The sequence below is a fragment of the Notamacropus eugenii genome, chromosome 5 (genome assembly GCF_028372415.1).
Source record: "Notamacropus eugenii isolate mMacEug1 chromosome 5, mMacEug1.pri_v2, whole genome shotgun sequence".
Lineage (NCBI taxonomy): Eukaryota > Metazoa > Chordata > Mammalia > Diprotodontia > Macropodidae > Notamacropus > Notamacropus eugenii.
In genome coordinates this window covers 173,897,120-173,915,609 of record NC_092876.1, presented here as the reverse complement: position 1 = coordinate 173,915,609, position 18,490 = coordinate 173,897,120, and the positions used below count along the sequence as shown (strand labels likewise).

The window sequence follows — 18,490 nt, the reverse complement described above, 5'->3', positions numbered from 1 at the left end:
CTATATACAACCTTGCAATTATGCACACACACCCATACTCCACACACACACAATCCTGTGTGCACACAAACATACAATCACACAGGTCTCAACACCAGGGGCCTCAGGACGCTTTATCACCCACCCTAGGACTTACTATGTCAGCAGCCAGCTGGGCCCCCTCTGGAAGACAATTCCCTTCCCCCATCCCTCTACTTGAGGTATTCCCAGTTACTGCTGCTGAAGCTTTCTCCCGTCTGGCTTTCCAAGTGCTCTCACTTCCTCTACCAAAGCCACAGTTTGTTTGTCAGGTTGCTGGTCCCTAAAGAAATTAGCAGGGGAGCCATGTATAACAGAAGGCAGCATATCTGAGTACCTGGGGACCTTGTCATCCTCCCAAAGTTGGGGTAAAAGGAAGGCATGATGTTCTGGTTAAAGGATCTTAAACAGAGAAAGCTACCCCCAGGTCAGAGGAGGGGGTCCACCCACCTCAGCCAAGCCTGAAGCTGCTTTAGGTGCTAAGAAAGCTCTGAGAAACTTCAGAAGAGGGACCGTATGGTGAGCCTGGACCTAAAAGGATTCTAGCTCAGAAATCCTGACCATTCTGCTGACCTCCATCCACTCTTCTCCCTGAGACGTCCCCAGGAATGCAAATGAAGGCTTAGGCTGCAGGGCACAGATGAGGGGCTGAGGATCCAAGGGCTCCTAGAGAGGTAGAAGCAACCATTAGGGGAACCAGGAAAGTGGAAGATACCCCCTCATACCCAATCACATTGCTATTTATACCCAATTACACCTGCACATAAACACATTCGTCCCATTCTATCACACTCAAACAAACAAACAAAAATTCCCCAAACTTCCTTGGTACCAACACAGACCTTAATAATTCTGTCCTTCACAACCTCTGCTCTCCTTTGGCTGACAGGGAATGGCCTCAGGACAAGGGTAGGGGAATAATGACATCCTACAGGCTGTGACCAGATAAGTTTGGAGACTGTAGGAATCTGAACTGGGGCTCTGCTGAAAAGCTAGATACCAGAGAACAGGTTTGGGCCCCGCCCCTCTCCCCTTCCCCACCCCAGTAAGTCAGCCAGTTCAACCTCCCAGTCCAATGCCCCCAGGCGAAAGGACCTGGATCCGGATGGGGACAGTGCCAAAGATGAAGCAGGAGACCTCTGGGGTTCTGTTTCACTCACAAGGCCAGACTCAACCCACAGGCAAACTGGAGAAGTAGACTAGGTCTCTTCCTTCCTGCCCTGGGCTCAGGACTACAGTCTATCATCTGCTTCCCCTGTCCCCTCCAAACTATACATGCCACAGACTTCAGGAAGACAGTCCAACTCACAGTTCTGTGCAGATTCAGAGCCTAACAGCCACCGAAATCAACTCAACAACTGAAAGAAATGGGGACAAGACTTGGTCCTGTTTTAAAAACTAAGAAAATATAAAAGAATGGAGAGAGCACTGAATTTGGAGTTGAAAGAACTGAATTAAAATCACAGCTCAGCCACTTACTTCCCTGGGTGAGCTGGGGCAACTCACTTAACCTCCCTGGACCTGTTTCCTCACCTGTAAAATGAGAAGTTTGGATTAAATGATTTCCTTCTAGCTCTAAATCTCTGATCTATGATGCACCCCACCTGCTCACTCCCCAAATAAAGAAAACACAGTGAGATGTCAGAAGTTTTGAGAAGAACCCCAGGTTCCATCCTATAAAGTAAGGGAAGATTCCTGACAACCATCCCAGGTTGTTTCCTCCTGGATTGTTCAGTTTCTAAGCCCCTTCAAACACCTGTCCATAAGAGCAATGGATAGGGGCTGAAACAGAAAGACTGGGGGCCCTAGAGACTAAGAACCCCCTCTCTCAGGGGAACAAACCAATCTAGTTCTCCTCACTGGTGAGTTTATGGATACAGCTGTTCAGAGGAGAACTCTTTACCTCTAGCCTCTTCCATTTGGAGAGTTACAAAGATAGTAGTAGAGCAAGAAGAAAAGTTTCATTGTGCTTGGAGTTTAAGGAATAGGAACCCAAAGAAAGAGTGGAGGTGAAGGGGAGGTTCTTATACCATTCAAGGGTGGAAATGAAAATTCACCTAAGAGAAGGGACCCTGAGCATGATTAAGCTAGAATTGCCCAGAACCAAATACAGGGCCCAGAACCACAGATCATTAAGTGGGAAGTGCATCACGGTAAGGGACATGTTAGAGTAAAAGACTGGAAGTCAGGAGACACATACTAACTTCTGCCACCTTGATGAAGTCACTCCCCCTTCTGAGCTTCAAGTTCCACACCTCTCAAATGAGAAGCTGGACCTACACGAACTGAGGCCTCCTTCCAACTGTAAAATTCTATCCTGGAACTTCAGATTAAATAGGAATCCAATGAGTGGAAATTGGGGAACAGTTAAAAAAGAAAGGAAAAAGGTTTCGAGAAGAGAGAGTCTTAGGATTCCTTCTTTCAGCCAAGAGAAGGAGAGAATGCCACTTCTTTTCTTTTTCAATTCTATGGTTCAAGGCTGAGCAGAGAACAGGACAAAGGAACCCAAGAAAATCTCCCAGCCCTTCTTCCTGGGCCTGCCTCTTCTCCATGCCGGCCTAGAGACAAGAAAGTCTAATAGACAGGAAGTTGAAACATCAGCAACACAAAGCCCAAGGAACCAGAAGAGCTGCCCAAGCACCCAGAGCAGGAAGTGGGGCTGTTGGGGCAAAGTAAGAGTCATGGTTTTCTCTGTTTCCTTCTCCTCACACCTCTGTCATTCCTCCTCATTTGTTTTTTCTTCCCTGTTTCTTCCCATTTCCCAATCTGTCTCTTCTATTCCTCCCTCCTCACCCCCTGCACCTCTCCTCCCCCTGCCCCACTCTCCCTGTCCCTGATTTCCCCCATCTTGGTATCTCCAGGTCCCCATCCCCACCTCTCCCACACCCCATCTCTCTCTCTGTCTCTCTCTAGTTATGTAAAAAGCCAGGGAACACAGAGATCTTTGCTGTCAAATCAAATCCATACAGAGCCAGAATCAGCCAGTGCAGCTGTTTTCCTTTGGCACAGCTGAGGGGTCTTATGAAGGAGACCCCCATGAAGGGAAAGGGGCATTGACCTAACCTCTCCTTCACCCAAAACTTAGATTCAAGAGAGAAAAACGCAGGCTGAATTGCTGGTTGGTGGCCTGAAACAAACACATTTGACCACAAACCTGGATTTACATGGCCATGATGACACATATATGGGCACAAGGCACAACTCAGAACCATGAAAAGGCACATGCCAAGGCTAGAGCCACACAGTAACCACAAACATGGCTACACAGAATAGCTAAAGCCTGGACAAGAAAGAGCCGTCAGGAAGTATGACCCGCTCCATCTGGTCACAATGGCTTCCCTCTCCTGAATCCCCCAGGGCTCCCTGCTCATCCCCAAAGTGGACAGGGTGGGATTTTGTCTCCCCTCTCTGAGAGATAACCAAGAGAATAAGTAAGACATGGAGCTAATAACATACCTCATCCATATATCTTTTTCCGTCCCTCAAAACAACTGCTCATGAAAACATTCTATCTGAAAACAGGAGAAGCTACTAACAGCTGGAAGCGCTGCCACCCTTACCCTGGGAACCTCACAAATCCACTAGATGGCTCTGTTCTTTCGGGGACATCAAACCTCTCTCTCATATGCTGAAGCTCTGGCGTAATTTGGTTCTCTGATGACTGTGGATCAAGTTGGGAAATGAAACACAGGGGAGAAAAAAATGGAGAAAGTAGACTGGGGCAGAGGGGAGGGGGAAAGATAAGTATTGAGTGTGTCTGTGTGTGTTGGGAGACAGAGGGGGTTCTGATGTGTAAAAGGCAAATGAATCTGGAGGGAGTCAACAAGGACCCCAAGATGGGCTATCTGCCCCTCTGCATATGCCCGCGTGCGCGCGCACGCACACACACACACACACACACACACACATCCACAGTAGGCCCAGCATATCCACTGACCCCACCTCCCATTTTGGAGACACAGATTTTGGTGCAGGATCCAAAATAGATTATACAAAGATTATTCAAGAAACTGGGTTTTCAGCCTGGAGCTCCAACTTACCTTTCCATGTCACTACCAGTTCACACACAATGTTCCAACCAAACTGGAATATTAGCTATCTGAACTTAAACTCACCTTCACATATACCTGATACACTTTCCTTTCTTATCTCTGCCTTTCAGAATCTTTCTTCAAAGCTCAGCTCAGAAACAATCTCCTACATGAAGCCTCCATATATTGTCCCACCGTAACACTTGAATCTTGTATTATCGTCAACTGTGTACCTGTCTCTTCCCCAACCCCCAGGAAAAGCTATGCTCTTCAAGGGGTGATGACTGTATCAGTTTTTAAAATCTTTGTACACCCAGTACCTAGAACAAGAGAAGGGGAAAGGAGGAGAATAAACATTTAGAGAGTACATCTGCTACATGCCAAGCCCTTTATAAACATTATCTCATTTAATCCTCAAGGTAGACAGTATTATTATCTTCATTTTACAGATGAGGAAAGTGAGGCAAACAGAGGTTAAGTGACTTGCCCAGGGCAACACAGCTAGTAGTGACTTACCCATAGACAGAAGGCACTCCATAAATTAAGTTAAGCTGAATTGAGAAGAGATTCAGGGAACAACAGGGGAGTCGTCTTTCTTTTGTTTTAGATAAAGTCATGGGATACTGAGCTGAAATGGGTGATCTTACACAATACCTAGTCCAATTTCTTCATCTTACAGAAGAAAAAATTGAAGCCCAGAGAGGTTAAGTGATTTCCCTAAGGTCACACAGGTAATAAATAGCAGAGTTGAGGCTCAAACCCAGATTCCGCTATACTGCCAAGCACTGCTTTTTCCCAATAAGACCACAAGGAGCATGACCATAGAAGGATGACAAAGAAATCTGGACACATGGAAAATGGGGTCAATAAGATTTAGGTAAAACATGATAGCTATCTTCAAGTATTTGAGGAGCTGACAGAGAACCTTGCCACCAACCCCCGAGGAAAAATACTCACAAACAACTCAAGTAGGAACACCCAGATCTCAGCTGGGTCCCTCTGATCCAAGACAGGCCTAAAAGGGGCATCCCTGCAGTGAAGCTCCCAACACTTGGCAGAGACACTAGCCATTGCTACCCCAAGGCTGGGGCAGCTAGACAGTACAGGGAAAAGAGTGCTGGACTGGGCAGTCAGAGAGACCTGAATTCAAAGCCTGTCTCAGAAACTGATACCTGGGTGACCTTGGGCTGAACCTGGTTACTAATCTGTAAAATGAGAGAACTGAACTAGATTGCCTCTAAGGTGCCTCCCAATGCTGTTCAGTGATTGTGTCTTCCAAGGGGACCTACTTGGTTACTTCTTCCCTTCCCTTTTACCTTGGCTCTCTGACCCAGCAGGGCAGGGCACAGAGCTGTACAGAATGCTACAATCAACCCAGCCTCTCAACAAGCCAGCAAAGCTAACAGCCGGAGAGTGTGCTCAGCTTTACAAAATGCTTTCAAATACTTATTGTTAAGATATAGTGTAATATATTAAGAGCACTGAACCACTAACCAAATGTATGATCTCTGGTCAATCACCTCACCTCTCCAGGACTTAATTTATTCATCCAAGGCATTAGGATAGTTAACAAAGCCCAGAGATCCATAGGATCAGGGATGTTAGAGCTGGAAAGAACCTCAGAGATGGCTGATACTCACTGAAGCCTGGGGAAATTTACCTTGGATGACACAGCTAGTTAGTGGCAGAGCCGAGTTAAAATTCAGGTCTCCAGAAACTCTACCCATTAGGGGTCAAGATGCAGACTATCTCTCACAGTCCTCCTCTTCCCTGAGTTCCAAGAATGGCAACAACTTGGAAAGGGAGAGAGGAAGAAGGGCATTCCAGGCAAAGCAAGGTAGGAACAGACATGGCAAGGTAGTCAGAAAGTTAACAAGTCCGCCTGACCACAACATTGGGTATGTATAGGACAGCATTAAGAAATAAGGTTGAAGATGAAAGTTAAAGGCCCTGAATGTCAGATTAAGAAGATGTGACTGGGATATTGGATTCTATCCAATCCAGATATGGGAGATGGGCACAGACTACCTCTCCCCAACCTCATCTCTTGTAGGCCCTATAGGCCTGAATTAAAGCCTGCTAGTTGTTGGAAAAGGGTACTCAGCCATAGCCACCCCCACAAAGCAAGTGTTCCATAAAGATAAAGATACAAAACCATCCCCAGGCCCTACTCCACCAGTAAATACACAGAGAGACTTCATTTGTACCAAAGCCTTCCATCACTGAACCTCTGCAGTGTATCCAGGGTGCCTATTAGCCATAGCTCAGGGACAGGCTAGGAAGAGAGTATGACCACTTTGCCTCTCGCTGAGCCCTAGGACATGGCCTTCTAATCCATATCTAGCTGACATCTAAGTATAGACAAGTTTCTCCTCATAGCCTGAATATACTTCTAGCCAAAGAAGCAAAGCCTAGGCTGAAGTTGCTAAAAGGAACTTTCAGGTTTGCACTGACTTATCTGTTCATATGTACACCCTACGTCTCTCACTTTGTACATAGTGGACACTTAATAAATGCTCATTTAATTCCATATCATAGTGGGAGTGGGAGAGGAAGGTCATAAATTCATTCCTTTGGGTCACAGGATTTAAAGCAAGAAGTGATCTTCAAGGTCATCTAATCCAGCCCCTTTCTCATCTTACAGATGAGAAAACTGAGAGCCAAGTAGGAGAAATCATTTGTCCAAGGTCACATGGGTAGGAGGAGTCAGGATTTAAATCTTCATCCCCATATTCCTTACCCAGGATCCTTTCCACAACCCCACACTTGCCACCAATAAGAAAACAAAACTGGCAAGCAAAACTCAGGTAGGAGCATCCAGATCTCAGCTGAGTCATCTCTGACCCAAGATAGATAGGCCAAAAAAAGGGCATCCCTGAAGCAAAGCTGCCATCACCCCAATGCCGGCAGATAACTGGCTGTTTCTACCCCAAGGCTGGGGCAGCTAAGTAGCACTGAGGTGAGAGTGCTGAATTTGGCAGTCCAGGAGACCCAAATACAAACCCTGTCTCAGGTACTTTCCAGTTGTGTGATCCTAGGCAAGTCCACCTCAGTTTCTTCATCTGTAAAATGAGAATACCAGTGTCTCCCTCACTAGGGGATAATAAATGTAAAGAACTCCATAAACTTTACAATGCTAAATAACTGTTAGTTATTCTTACTTTGGCCCCAAATCTGATATTTCCACATAGAGACAGAGCTCAAACCTGAACAACCATCTCTCCCATCCCTCTTTCCATTATGTTTCTGATGGTTTTGAGGACTGGTCTATTCAGTGGTGTAGGAAGGCAGAGCCTGGAAACCCTGTTTCCAAAGTAAGAGTCAGAGTCGGCTGGCCAGATGGAAGCAATTATAGGAGGGCGGAAAAGGGAGAAAAGAAGGAGGAGGGGAGCCAGGAGAAAGAGAGAGACAGTGGGGGGGGAGGGTAGAGTGGGAAAGGAGGAAGGGAGGAAAGGGAGCCCAATGGATAGAGGGGCTAGCTAACATTCCAACTGACTGAGCTCAGGGCTCTTGAGGCCTCCAGGAAGAGATTCAGGGAATGGAGACTAGAACATATGAGAAGACAATGCTGGTTTGGGTTTCCTAGTCTGTAAAGTGAGGAAGGATCAAACTAGATGTGCTCTAAGGTCACTCCCAATGAAAACATTCTATGAGTTTACTATACATGCTGGGCACAAACTCAAGTAGACTTGGGACACAGATGCTCCCAAGCACACAGAGTCACCATTGCTGGGGCCAGGCTGGTGGGCACAGACTAACTAGGACTGCACCTCAGGTCTCTTGTATTCTTCTCTAGAGGCAGAATCCTATAATCTATACCATACCACTTGCTCAGGGGGGCCAAGGGGACTGCTACCCCATACTGCAAATGCCATCTCTCCTCCCCACCCTAAACAAAGGAGAGTAGCTCCCAAATTCTCCTTAGCACTTAGAACCCTACCCAAAAGGTCACCTGCCTTCCCTGACCTATCCCTCCCTATCCTCCATCCCCTAAGAATATCCCCAAACCCCAGGGTGCCTTAGAATGGAATGAGGAAGGGAGGAAAGCAACATGGGGAAGGCATCCAACACAAAAAACTTCACAAGCCCAGCTATGGCATCTTCTCCCTGGGAATGCAAAGAGGCTTTGTCCTATGGGTGTTGGTAGGAAAACTGAGGGAGAGGTTAGAACCATGCCTCCCATCCGGTCAGCATTTCTCTCCTTGATGAACCAGAAATGGAATCTAATATAAAATCCAATTAAAACAAATATTTGCTAAGTGTCTGCTCTATGCCAGTGCCTCGGCTAACGGTGGGAGGTTGAGTAGACTGGGCTTAATTAATAGTTCCAGCTCAAACCCTAGCTCAGCCCTTCATATTGGTGGGGGAGGACATCACAACTTCATTCCTTTGGATGACAAGATTTAAAGCAGGAAAGGATTTTAAAGATCAACTATCTAATCCAGCCTCTCGTTTTATGGATGAGAAAATTCAGAGCCAATGGAAAGAAAGTGACTTACCTAAGGTCCCATAGGTAGATAGTAAGCATTTGCATGGAAATCCACTAGCTCGGCTCAGATCTGCTCAGCCTACAGGACCTACAAAACTAAGCTAAACTGAAGTCAATCCTGCATAGACTTGAGACAAAGAAAATAACCTGGGAGGTAAGAGGTCTGGAGCCCCACCTACTCCTGAAAAATCACCCAAGGCAACACTTAAACTCCAGACCAAAGTCTAAACACTCTAAAGCAACAGTTCCCACAATAGAAACCCCATCGCCCACATCCCATCCTTAAGACTGGTGAACCCAGGACTCCCCCAAACAGCCTGGAAATATCTACCTCCTTCATCTCCGACACTGGCGGCAAACTCGAACAGAAAAAGATATTAGCTTAGATAACCACAAATAAATGTTATCTATGCTGGGTTTTACTTATCTTATTAAAAGTTTGACAATTACATTTTACTCCACAGTCAAGAGTAAGCAGATGGTGTCAAGCTGGACACCTCTGGTCCAGAGAGGATTCTGTGCCACTCACACTATCTCCTCCACTTCTCCATCATCCTACCTCCAGTTATTAACGGGTGAATTTGTAGAAGGGAAGGAGGGGAAGAAACATGAATTTATTAAGCACCTAATAAGTGCCAGGCACTGTGCTAAGCACTTTATAAATATGGTCTTATTTTACAGTTAAGGAAACTGAGGCCGAGAGAGGTTAAGTGATTTACCCAGGGTTACACAGCTAATGTGTGTCTCAGGCTGAATTTGAACTCAGGTCTTCCAGACTTTTAAGCACTCTAGCTGCTGAAGATGGTGCAAGGGAATAAAACTAAAGCCTCTGGATGTCCAGTTGATGACCTTTTCAAGGTCACATAAAGAGTGGAAATTCCGATTTATCACTGGATGTTACTGTTCAAGCAGTCTTTGATACCAAACCCAAGATTTGGGAAGGTCAGAGGGAGATGGAAAGTTGTGTATGTCATTCTGCAGAGTAGCAGGGAGGGACTACTAGCCAAGTAAATAAGAATTCACCTAAGATCTGGCACTTACACACACACACTTCCTGAGCATCTTCTTTGGAGAAAACACAGGCACCAAGCCAAGATAATGAGTATGGGGAGGAAAGAAGGAACTCTGATTACAGAGAGGCATGGGGAAAAGCTACCTAGTTACTCAGTGCCGTTGTTATTCACTTGTGTCTAAGTCTTCATGACCCTTTGGGGGTTTCCTTGACAAAGATACTGCAGTGGTTTGCCATTTCCACCTCATTTTACAGCAGGAAATCTGTGCTTGCCCAGAGTCACACAGCTAGAAGTGCCTAAGGTTGAATTTGAATTCAGGAAGATGAGCACTATCCAATGCACTACCTAGCTGCCCCTACTGCCCCTACTCTATATGATGAGTAATGCTGAAAGCTATGAACCAGAGGTGGGGATGGGAAGTGGGGGGAGGGGGTCTAAACCCCACTTGGAGCACAGATTCTGGACAATTTCCTTTAAAAGGAGGGATGTAGAATACACAAGTCTTTCAGGCCCCAGTTCACTGGCAGAAAGACGACCAGCTAAAGAAACAGCAGAAGCACAGAGTTCCCATCAGTCACTTCTGCAATGCCCCAGCAAAGTCAACCCTAAGTAGTAAGTGCTCTGGGAAATTTTCCCTGACCCAATCTTTCCAGGATAAAAGCATGACCACCACCATCTCAATCCCTTTGGGTGAATCTGTTGTGAAGTTCAGACAAGATAATGAATATAAAAGTCCTTTGAAAGATAAAGTAACATAAAAATATGAATTATTAGTGATATAATTGTCCGTACTGTCCAGACTCCAGCTTACCCTGGGCTGGACCTGGGACCCTGAAATTACCACGCCTCCAGACTAGGACTCTGGCATTACTTTCCTATCGAGTTAAGGGGCTCTATGCCTTTTGACAGATTAATCAGAGAATCATAAAATCTCAAGAGCTGGAAAGGACCTCAAGGAATCATCTAGTTGGGCCCTTCTATTTTATAAAAGAGAAAACTGCCCCATGGAAGTGACTTTCTCAAGGTCACAGAGCTAGTTAAGAGAGTAGGATTAAAACAAGTCTCTTGCCTCCCCTTCCACCAAGCACTCTCTTAAGAAATCTAGTTCCCTCATATGAAAAATGGGAGGGTTTAAACTAGATAATCTTTGTCTAGGGTCTCATCCAATATGTAGAGCTAAAATAAAACAATCCCTGTAGTCAGAGCTCCAGGGCACCCAGGGTAGCAGGCAGGAGTCCCACTCAACACAGTCCTGAAGGGTGAAAGACTGAAACCCCAGTCCACCTGCCCAGCCCCACCAGGGGCTACCACAGCTGCTGGAGAAACAGATAAAGCAAAGGCAGTAAAGTTTTCAAGGGAGGGGGAAGTGACTAGGCAGCCAAACGACCACGAAGGACGGAATTGGGGAGGCAAAAGTTAACATCAAAGGGGCTAGGGCACAAGAAATGTCTGTCACCTGCTTCTTCTAAGCTACCCTTTCTGCAGATTTTGAGTTAGGAGGGAATTTAAAGGTAACATAGTCTAATGCCACCCCTCAGTTTTACAGACGAAAAAGCTGAGGCCTAGAGAAGTTCAAATCAAGTACATGTAAACAAATGGGCTTTTCAGACTTTAAAGTGTTATACAAATGTCAACTGTTGTATTGTCCTTGCCCAAGGTCATACAGGAAAGTAAGAAGGGCTGACAAGATGGAGTGGAGGGAAGAGGATAATTAAACCCTAGGCCCTTCCCAAAGCATGTAAACAGAGTCCTGAGCATTCTTAGGGTGACTGACCTCACTGGAGCCTAGACAAGCAGGGGAAGCTGGGACCAGCAGGAGATTAAGATACATACTGGCTGGGTCACCCTAGGACAAGCAGAAAAGGAAAGAGGAAGAAGGAATCTAGGAGCATCCCTAGCCTTGCCTTGGGCTTCCTAGTGGATAGTCTCACAGACTTGGAGTCAGGAAGACCTGAGTTTTGATTCTACCTCAGGCATTTACTGGGAAAGCTAAGTGGGACCATGGATTGAGCACTGGGCTTGGAATCATGAAGCCTCATCTTCATGAGTTCAAATTCAGCCTCAGATACTTGGTAGCTGACCCTGGGCTTAACCCTTAACTTAACCCTGTTTGCCTCTGTTTCTCATGGGTAAAAAAACAAGCTGCAGAAGGAAAGGGCACACTACTCCAGTACCTCTTTGTGAACATCAAACTCCCTGAAAGAACTAACCAATAAGCTCTAATAGTCCCTACACACCTCACTGGATGGTGAGGATCAAATGAGGTCACAACCATCAAGCCTTTTTATGTAAATACTAGTCATTATTATGATTCTTATTCACACCTGTGAGGATCAGCGCACCGACTAAAACATGGCTCCACCCAGAAAAACAGGCCTAAGGGACCCTCCATCATCAGGAACAAGGGCATGGTGTATATGGTATAAAGAGCAGGTCATCATTAGGTTTCGGAGAAGCAAGTCCCTGCTTTGGAACTAGGAGAAGAGTGGGAAGGGAATGGGAGAGGAGGTACCAAGCAGGCTCCAAAGGCCTGCCAGTCACTCTCCCTGGCACACAGAGGGGATGAGGGGGAAGAGTGCCCCCCTCAACATCGTAGAGGCTAAATCACTCCAAGTCACCTGGTCTTTACACTGAAACATCCCTACTCTGCTTTTCTTGCCTAAGACCACTCTGGCCAAGGCCCTATTACTTTCCTCCCCCAACCTCACAACATGCGAATATGTGAAACAATTCCTGACACCTGGCCATCTCAGACATCAAAAGTCCATGATGACTCCAGGGGATATCATGCAGCCATCTCCAGACCTCCCCTCACATTGCCAGCTTTGGGGATGGGCTGCGAAGTCTACTCCATGAGTGGAACTAGAAATAGTAGTTGGAACCAGTACCTAGGGGCCCCACTCTCTGCTCATCTGGGTTATATTGTGGTCTTGGGCAAAAGGTTTAAAGACCAACCCCCTACACAACCACCCACACACTGCATATGTATAAGGCCTGGAAAGAAGAACTTCTGGGTTTCTATCCAGCATGAAAGCAGGGGTGCCCTAGGCTCCAAGTCTGTCATGGGGCAACAGCTGCTGCCAGGATCGAGGGTGTGGAAGACAATGTCACAGATGGATGTCACTACTTAGCCTTGCTTGATCTGTCCCACAAGGCTCTCCAGACTCACTGGAGCAAAGAACCCAGTTGAGGCCGCCGAGAATCATCCTAGGGGGTGCCCATAGATAGGTACAAAAGAAACAACTCGAGACCTTAAGCATGGAGTTCTGGGTTCAGACTTCAAAGTTCCACAGGAACCAGAATTTGGTTGTTTGGGGCGGAGGGGGGGATGAGGGGTAAGAGGGCACGGAGCTTGAGGAGCTCCCTTCCCCAAAGCCCTGCCCAGGACAGCAGCAGGCTCCTGCCAACACCGTGTGTCCTAAGCAGCCTCCCGAAGAGCTTCCCCATCCCTGACCGCGGGGGGCCACGAGGTCTAGGCTCCAGAATGACCATTCCTCTTCCCGATTTCACGTCCAAAAAGTGGGTCAACTCCGGCCCTCTGGGCCACATGGCAGAGCCCGCAGCACAGGCGAGCAGGGGGAAGCAGTGGGCAGACATGTTGGCAGACCCGCGCCCGTCTGCCAGGGGGCCGTGCCTCCCACGACGCCCGGCTCCCCCGACCCCGAAGGATTGAGAAGCTGCTACTGGCGGGGCGAGGGAACCAGGGCTCCAAGCCCGCCTCTGTTCGAACCCGGGGAGCCCGGGCACTCAGGGCGGGTGAGCGCGTGGGCACTGCCCGCCCGATCTCGGGGCTCCGGAGGATGCCCTCCATCCGCACTGAGGAAACTTCGGGCTGCCGGGGGGCGGCCCTCCGCCGCCCGGGCCGCCTCCCCCCGCCCCGGCCCGACGCCCCCTCCCTCAGGGCCCCCTCCCCGCCGCCCCGGTACTCACCCTCCGGGCGGGGCGGACCCGGCGGCCGGACAGGTCAGGGCGGGGACGCCGCTCCGATCCGCTAGGCGCCGGGCGGCCGGGCGCGGAGGAGGCGGCGGCGCAGCGGCTCCGGGCCCGGGCCTGTCCCGGACCGCGGCTGGCCGGGGGAGCTGGGAAAGTCCGCGCCGGAGGGGACCGGGCGGGCGGCGGCGAGCGGGGAAGGGGCCGGCTCTGGGATGGACACGCTTGCGCACACGGCCGCGGAGCTCGGCGGGGAGCGGGAAGGGGGGAGGGGAGGGCCGGGGGCAGAGAAAGGGAAGTGAGGGGAAAGGAGAAAGGGGAGGGAGGGAAGGGACGGGGGAGAGCGCTGGAAGGAGAGGGAGGAGGAGGGAGGACGGGCCCAGGTGGGCCAGGCTGCCTAGCCGACCTGTCCGGCCGGGGAGCCCGGCCCAGACTGTGCCAGGAGGGGGACCCGCAGCTCTGAGGCCTCTTTGCCCTCCGGAGAAAGCAGGGCACAGAGGAGTGAAGCGGCAGACCTCCCCAGGGTGCAGGGTGCCCAGGGCTGGGATGCCAAGGCCCCTGCCCTCTCCTTTCGGCTTGGCACGGTACCCTGCTTCTAGTCAGCTCTTAATCAGTCTGAGCTCTGCATGAAGCTCCCTGACCCAGGGTAGGTCCTGTTGGGGTTTGCCTTTTTGTGAGAAGGGGGAGAAATGAATAGGGAAAGAGTTCAGTGCCTCAAAGAAAACCCCAAGGGCTGCCAGGCATGGTGGACGGGGCTCTCCAGCCAAAGCTGGCCCCAAGGGGAGGAGGTTCGGGCTGCCAAGGCCAGAGGAGGGTGGGCAGGGGTGGAGGTTAGGAGATGATTAGATGGGTAGTCCGGTGGAGAGGGAAGATAAGCTCTTTATTCCATCAGTTCTTCCTCCCCCAACACACACACCACACGCCACACACACACACACACACACACACACACACACACACACACACACACACACACACACACACACACACACACTCACACACACACACACACACACACACACACACACACACACACACACACGGCTGCCTCCTTGCTAACTCTTCAGAATGAGTTTTAGGGCTCAGCTAACGTGGGCTTTTTGTTTTACTTGATGCATATTTGTTACCCAGGTTGTCGTTTGGTTTATTTTTTCGTGAGGGGTAGGGAAGGAAATGGAGATGACAGACGTCAGAAGGAAGAGGATCATTGAAGCATTTTTATTAATGAACAGAAGAAACACAAACTAGCAGGACAACTTTGAAAGTTGCATAATGAATATATTGTATACTTAAAAAGGAAAAGCAAACGAATAGAAATTTTCAGTTCTATGTTCAATCTTTTTTTCTATTCTGTTTTATATAAGGATAGACTCATTTTATTTGGTGTTTATTACTTTCAGAATATTTTTTTAGAAAGCGAAATTGAAAAAAACCCTAAAATCGTAAACTTCCTTTCTCTCCTGTAGCCCTCTGCTGAGGGTTAACCTCTATAGAGGTTATAACACTTCCTAAAGATGTTCAATCATCAGCAAGTTATCTTTCTTAAGCCTCAGTTCCCCAGTTTCCACAGCAGTAGAATGAAGTTTCACTAAACAAAAAGCTCTGGTTCCAGTCCTCTGGCTCTGTGAAATCTATAACATCTAAACATTTCAAACCGCCCCCCTCCAAGTTCCACACTTTTCTGATTGTCCTTCCCCCTTCTCACTTGCCCCACTTCTCTTGCCACTTCCAGACCCTCCCTTTGCATCATTCAGTAACCTCACTTGGTGTCAACGAAGTCTGTGGTCTCCAAAGGGAAGTGGTTTGACCCAAAGATTGGATGACCAGCTAATCTGAAAGTAATAAGTTATGTTCCCTTGAATGGCTATTACAGAGAGGTTAGGATGGAATATAACTGCTAAATCTACTCTCATGCTCTAACACTCCCACTGCCCCCATTCTTCCCTTTTCTCCGTTATGCAAATTCCCAACTTTCCAGCCTCTCCACCAGGATTGGACCCCTCTGACAGTTGTAATTATGAATCTGCTACTTGCACACCCACAGAGGCAGCTCAGTGGTACAGTAGCTAGAGACCTGGGCCTGGTGTCAGGAAGACTCAAGTTCAAATGTGGCCTCAGACCCTGGGCAAGTCACTTAATCTCCATTTCCTCAACTGTAAAATAGGGATAATAATAGCACCTACCTCTCAGGGATATTATGATAAAAATATCTGTAAAGTAGTTAGCACAGTGTCATATATATAGTAGGGAATATACAAATGTTTATTCCCTTCCACTTTCCTGCTGTAGCTGCTTCAGAGGGGTCAATAAGGAAATCCTGCCTCTCCCCTATACATAATCACTCCCTTTTCACCAGATCCCAGGTGGCTGAGATGTTTCCATGCAACCCCCATCACTGACAGGTGAACAAGAGGTCCCCTTCTCATTTGGGGTAGGACTAAGTAAGTGATGTCAGCATGAACAGATAGTAGTACTCGTGGAAAATCTCATGACATCATCTCTCCCTAAAGCTACCTCACTTCCAAACTTCCCTATTACCAGCCAAAATATCATCATCCTTCAAGGTTTGTAACCACTCCTCACTCTTCCTCACTCCCACATAACCAATCCTTTGCCAAATCTTGTTGTTTCTGCCTCTGTAACATCTCTCGCTTCTGTTCCCGTCTCACAACCACCACCCTAACTCAGGCCCTCCCCCCTCTTACCTCGATTGCTGCAATAGCCTTCTAGTCTCCTTGCCTTCACACAGCTGCCAAAATGATCTTCCTAAAGGACACAGCTGACCATGGGAGTCACCTAATCAGTAAAGTCCAGTGCTTCTTTCTGTCTCTTCCTGTGCTTCTCCTAAAACTGTTTTTATTATTATTATTATTTTCCACTAACAAGCATTGATTGTCTCTCCCTACCACCTAATCCCTCCACTGGAGGAAAAAAGTCTTGTCATACATATGTATAGTCAAGTCCCCACCCACCTAGCACAGAGTGAATATAATCTCTAAATAGTGATTGTTTCTCATTTACCAGGAACTCTGCGGGTCTTCCCCTCCCAGTTTGATTTTTTTTTTTTATTAAAGGGACCATCCCTTGAGTAACTACTTAAAGAAGCCTATTCATTGAACAGGTGTGTCTCACTCAAAGTGAGAATGTGATAAGACCTTAGTCTGAAAGGACCAGGGTCTCCCATTGCATCCTGGACCATCTTCAGTCATCCTGATGAATTATCAGGCCACTGGACCCAGATGGCTCAGGAGAAGAAAGTGAGACTGGTGACCTTGCACAGCCTTCTCTCACTCAAATCAAAGTCAACTGCAAGTCATGTCATCATCTTGATGTCAGGTTCCTCTTCGAGAATGAAGGACAAACACAGCCAACAAGCAAAACAAATTCCCATGTTGACTTTATCCACAAACGTGTGTCTCATTCTGCATGTTTCATCTATCACTTCTTTATCATTCAGGAACTGAGTATCATTTCTTCTTATCAGCCCTCCCTAATTATGGTTGATCATGTCATTGATCAGTGCTCTTAAGTCTTTCAGAGTTGTTTGTCTTTATACTGCTGTTCTCCTAATCTTGTTTGTTTCATTTTGCATCAGTTCATATGTCTTGCCAGGTTTCTCTGAAACCATCCATTTTTTCATTTCTTTGGGCACAACTGTATCTAGTTCTATAATACTTTGTTCAGCTATTCTGCAGCTGAAGCTAAGGACACTCCCTTAGCTTCCAGGTCTTTGCCACCACAAAAAGAGATATCATAAATACTTTCAGACATATGGATCTTTTTCTTTCTCACTGTCATTCGGACAAATGGCATGCAACTTCTGGGGCCTCGATCCAAACTGCTTTGTAATATGGCTATTTCCTAAAACAATCTTTCATCTCTAAGTCAGCCTCTGATCCTTGCATACTGCCCTGTTTTCCCAATCCAGCTCCTCTCTGGCCTCCCTGCCTCTCATTGGACCTGAAGAACTTACAGATAACCTGTTCAATTATGCTGTTCTCTGCCCTAGGCCCCCTTGCCCCCTTGTCCTGTCTCTTCTCAGGCCCTGTCAAACCATCTGCCTTCTTCACTCTAACTCACAAGCTTCAGAATTCCTGTGAAGAAAGTCATACAAAGGTCCCAACTGGGGCCACTGCAAATTCATGTTATCTGATCTCAACAAGCCCCCTTACAGCTGCTTGGTAATCTTTTTTATTTTTTTCCCAAAAAATGACCCTTGGCAGTCATTCCTCCCTCCTTTCTCCTCTTTCTAACAGTCTTCAAGATAATCCCCTTCCTCCTATACAAACACCATAGGTCATTCTCTGGGACCCCACTCCTAATTTGTGACAATCTCTCCAAAACGATACTTCAGGAAAACATCAGTAGTGCAGTGCATAGAGTGCTGGACCTGGAGTCAGGAAGACTTATGTACTTGAGTTCAAAGCTGTGTGACCCTGGGCAAGTCACTTTATGCTATTTGCCTCAGTTTCCTCATCTGTAACCAGAGATCTGTAACCATCTAGCCAGAGAAGGAAATGGCAAACCACTGCAGTATATATGCCAAGAAAACCCCGAAATGGGATTAGGAAGAGTCAGACACGCCCGAAACAATTGAACAACAATTGACGGTACAGCCCTTGCCCTGCACTTCAACCTCCCCGCACACCAAAGACTATATCCAGAAGGAATTCCCACATTGAGGTGTGGTAGGGTTTACTTTCCTTCCAGTCTCCCCTGTCAAGTTCTGAAGCCATCAACCACAAAATCTACTCCCCGTTATATTGTTGTGTTCATCGATTCTCCAAAGTAACTTTCCAGATCAAAGTGCCTCTCCCTGCCCATCACTCTTTTGTGCCGTTTCCCTCTTTAGAAGTAAGCTCCCGGAGGGAAGAGGCTGTTGCTGTGTTTGAATTTGTATCCCCAGAGCTTAGGACAGTGATGAGCATATACAGTTCTTTATTAAGAGCTTTTTCTACCTTTTCATTCATTGTTCCAAATCTCTCAATCAAATCAATCAACAAATATTT

General features: G+C 47.4%; 1 protein-coding gene across 12 annotated transcripts in view; it reads right to left on the bottom strand.

Moving 5' to 3' along the window:
* Nucleotides 1-18,490, bottom strand: part of ST3GAL4 (ST3 beta-galactoside alpha-2,3-sialyltransferase 4) — a 118,349-nt gene that overhangs the window by 45,689 nt on the left and 54,170 nt on the right. The window contains exons 1-3 of one of the 12 annotated variants that reach the window (XM_072611547.1): nt 1,498-1,557; nt 1,328-1,376; nt 592-684 (exon numbers count right to left, since the gene is read on the bottom strand). The exons of 7 other annotated variants lie outside the window; for them this stretch is intronic. In XM_072611547.1, the coding sequence (XP_072467648.1) occupies nt 592-597 (6 nt within the window). In that variant the 5' untranslated portion in view covers nt 598-684; nt 1,328-1,376; nt 1,498-1,557. Of the gene's footprint in view, nt 1-591; nt 685-1,327; nt 1,558-13,481; nt 13,718-16,186; nt 16,532-18,490 lie in introns of those variants that run through there. 4 more of the 12 variants (XM_072611548.1, XM_072611546.1, XM_072611551.1 and 1 more) reach the window with 4 other exon arrangements.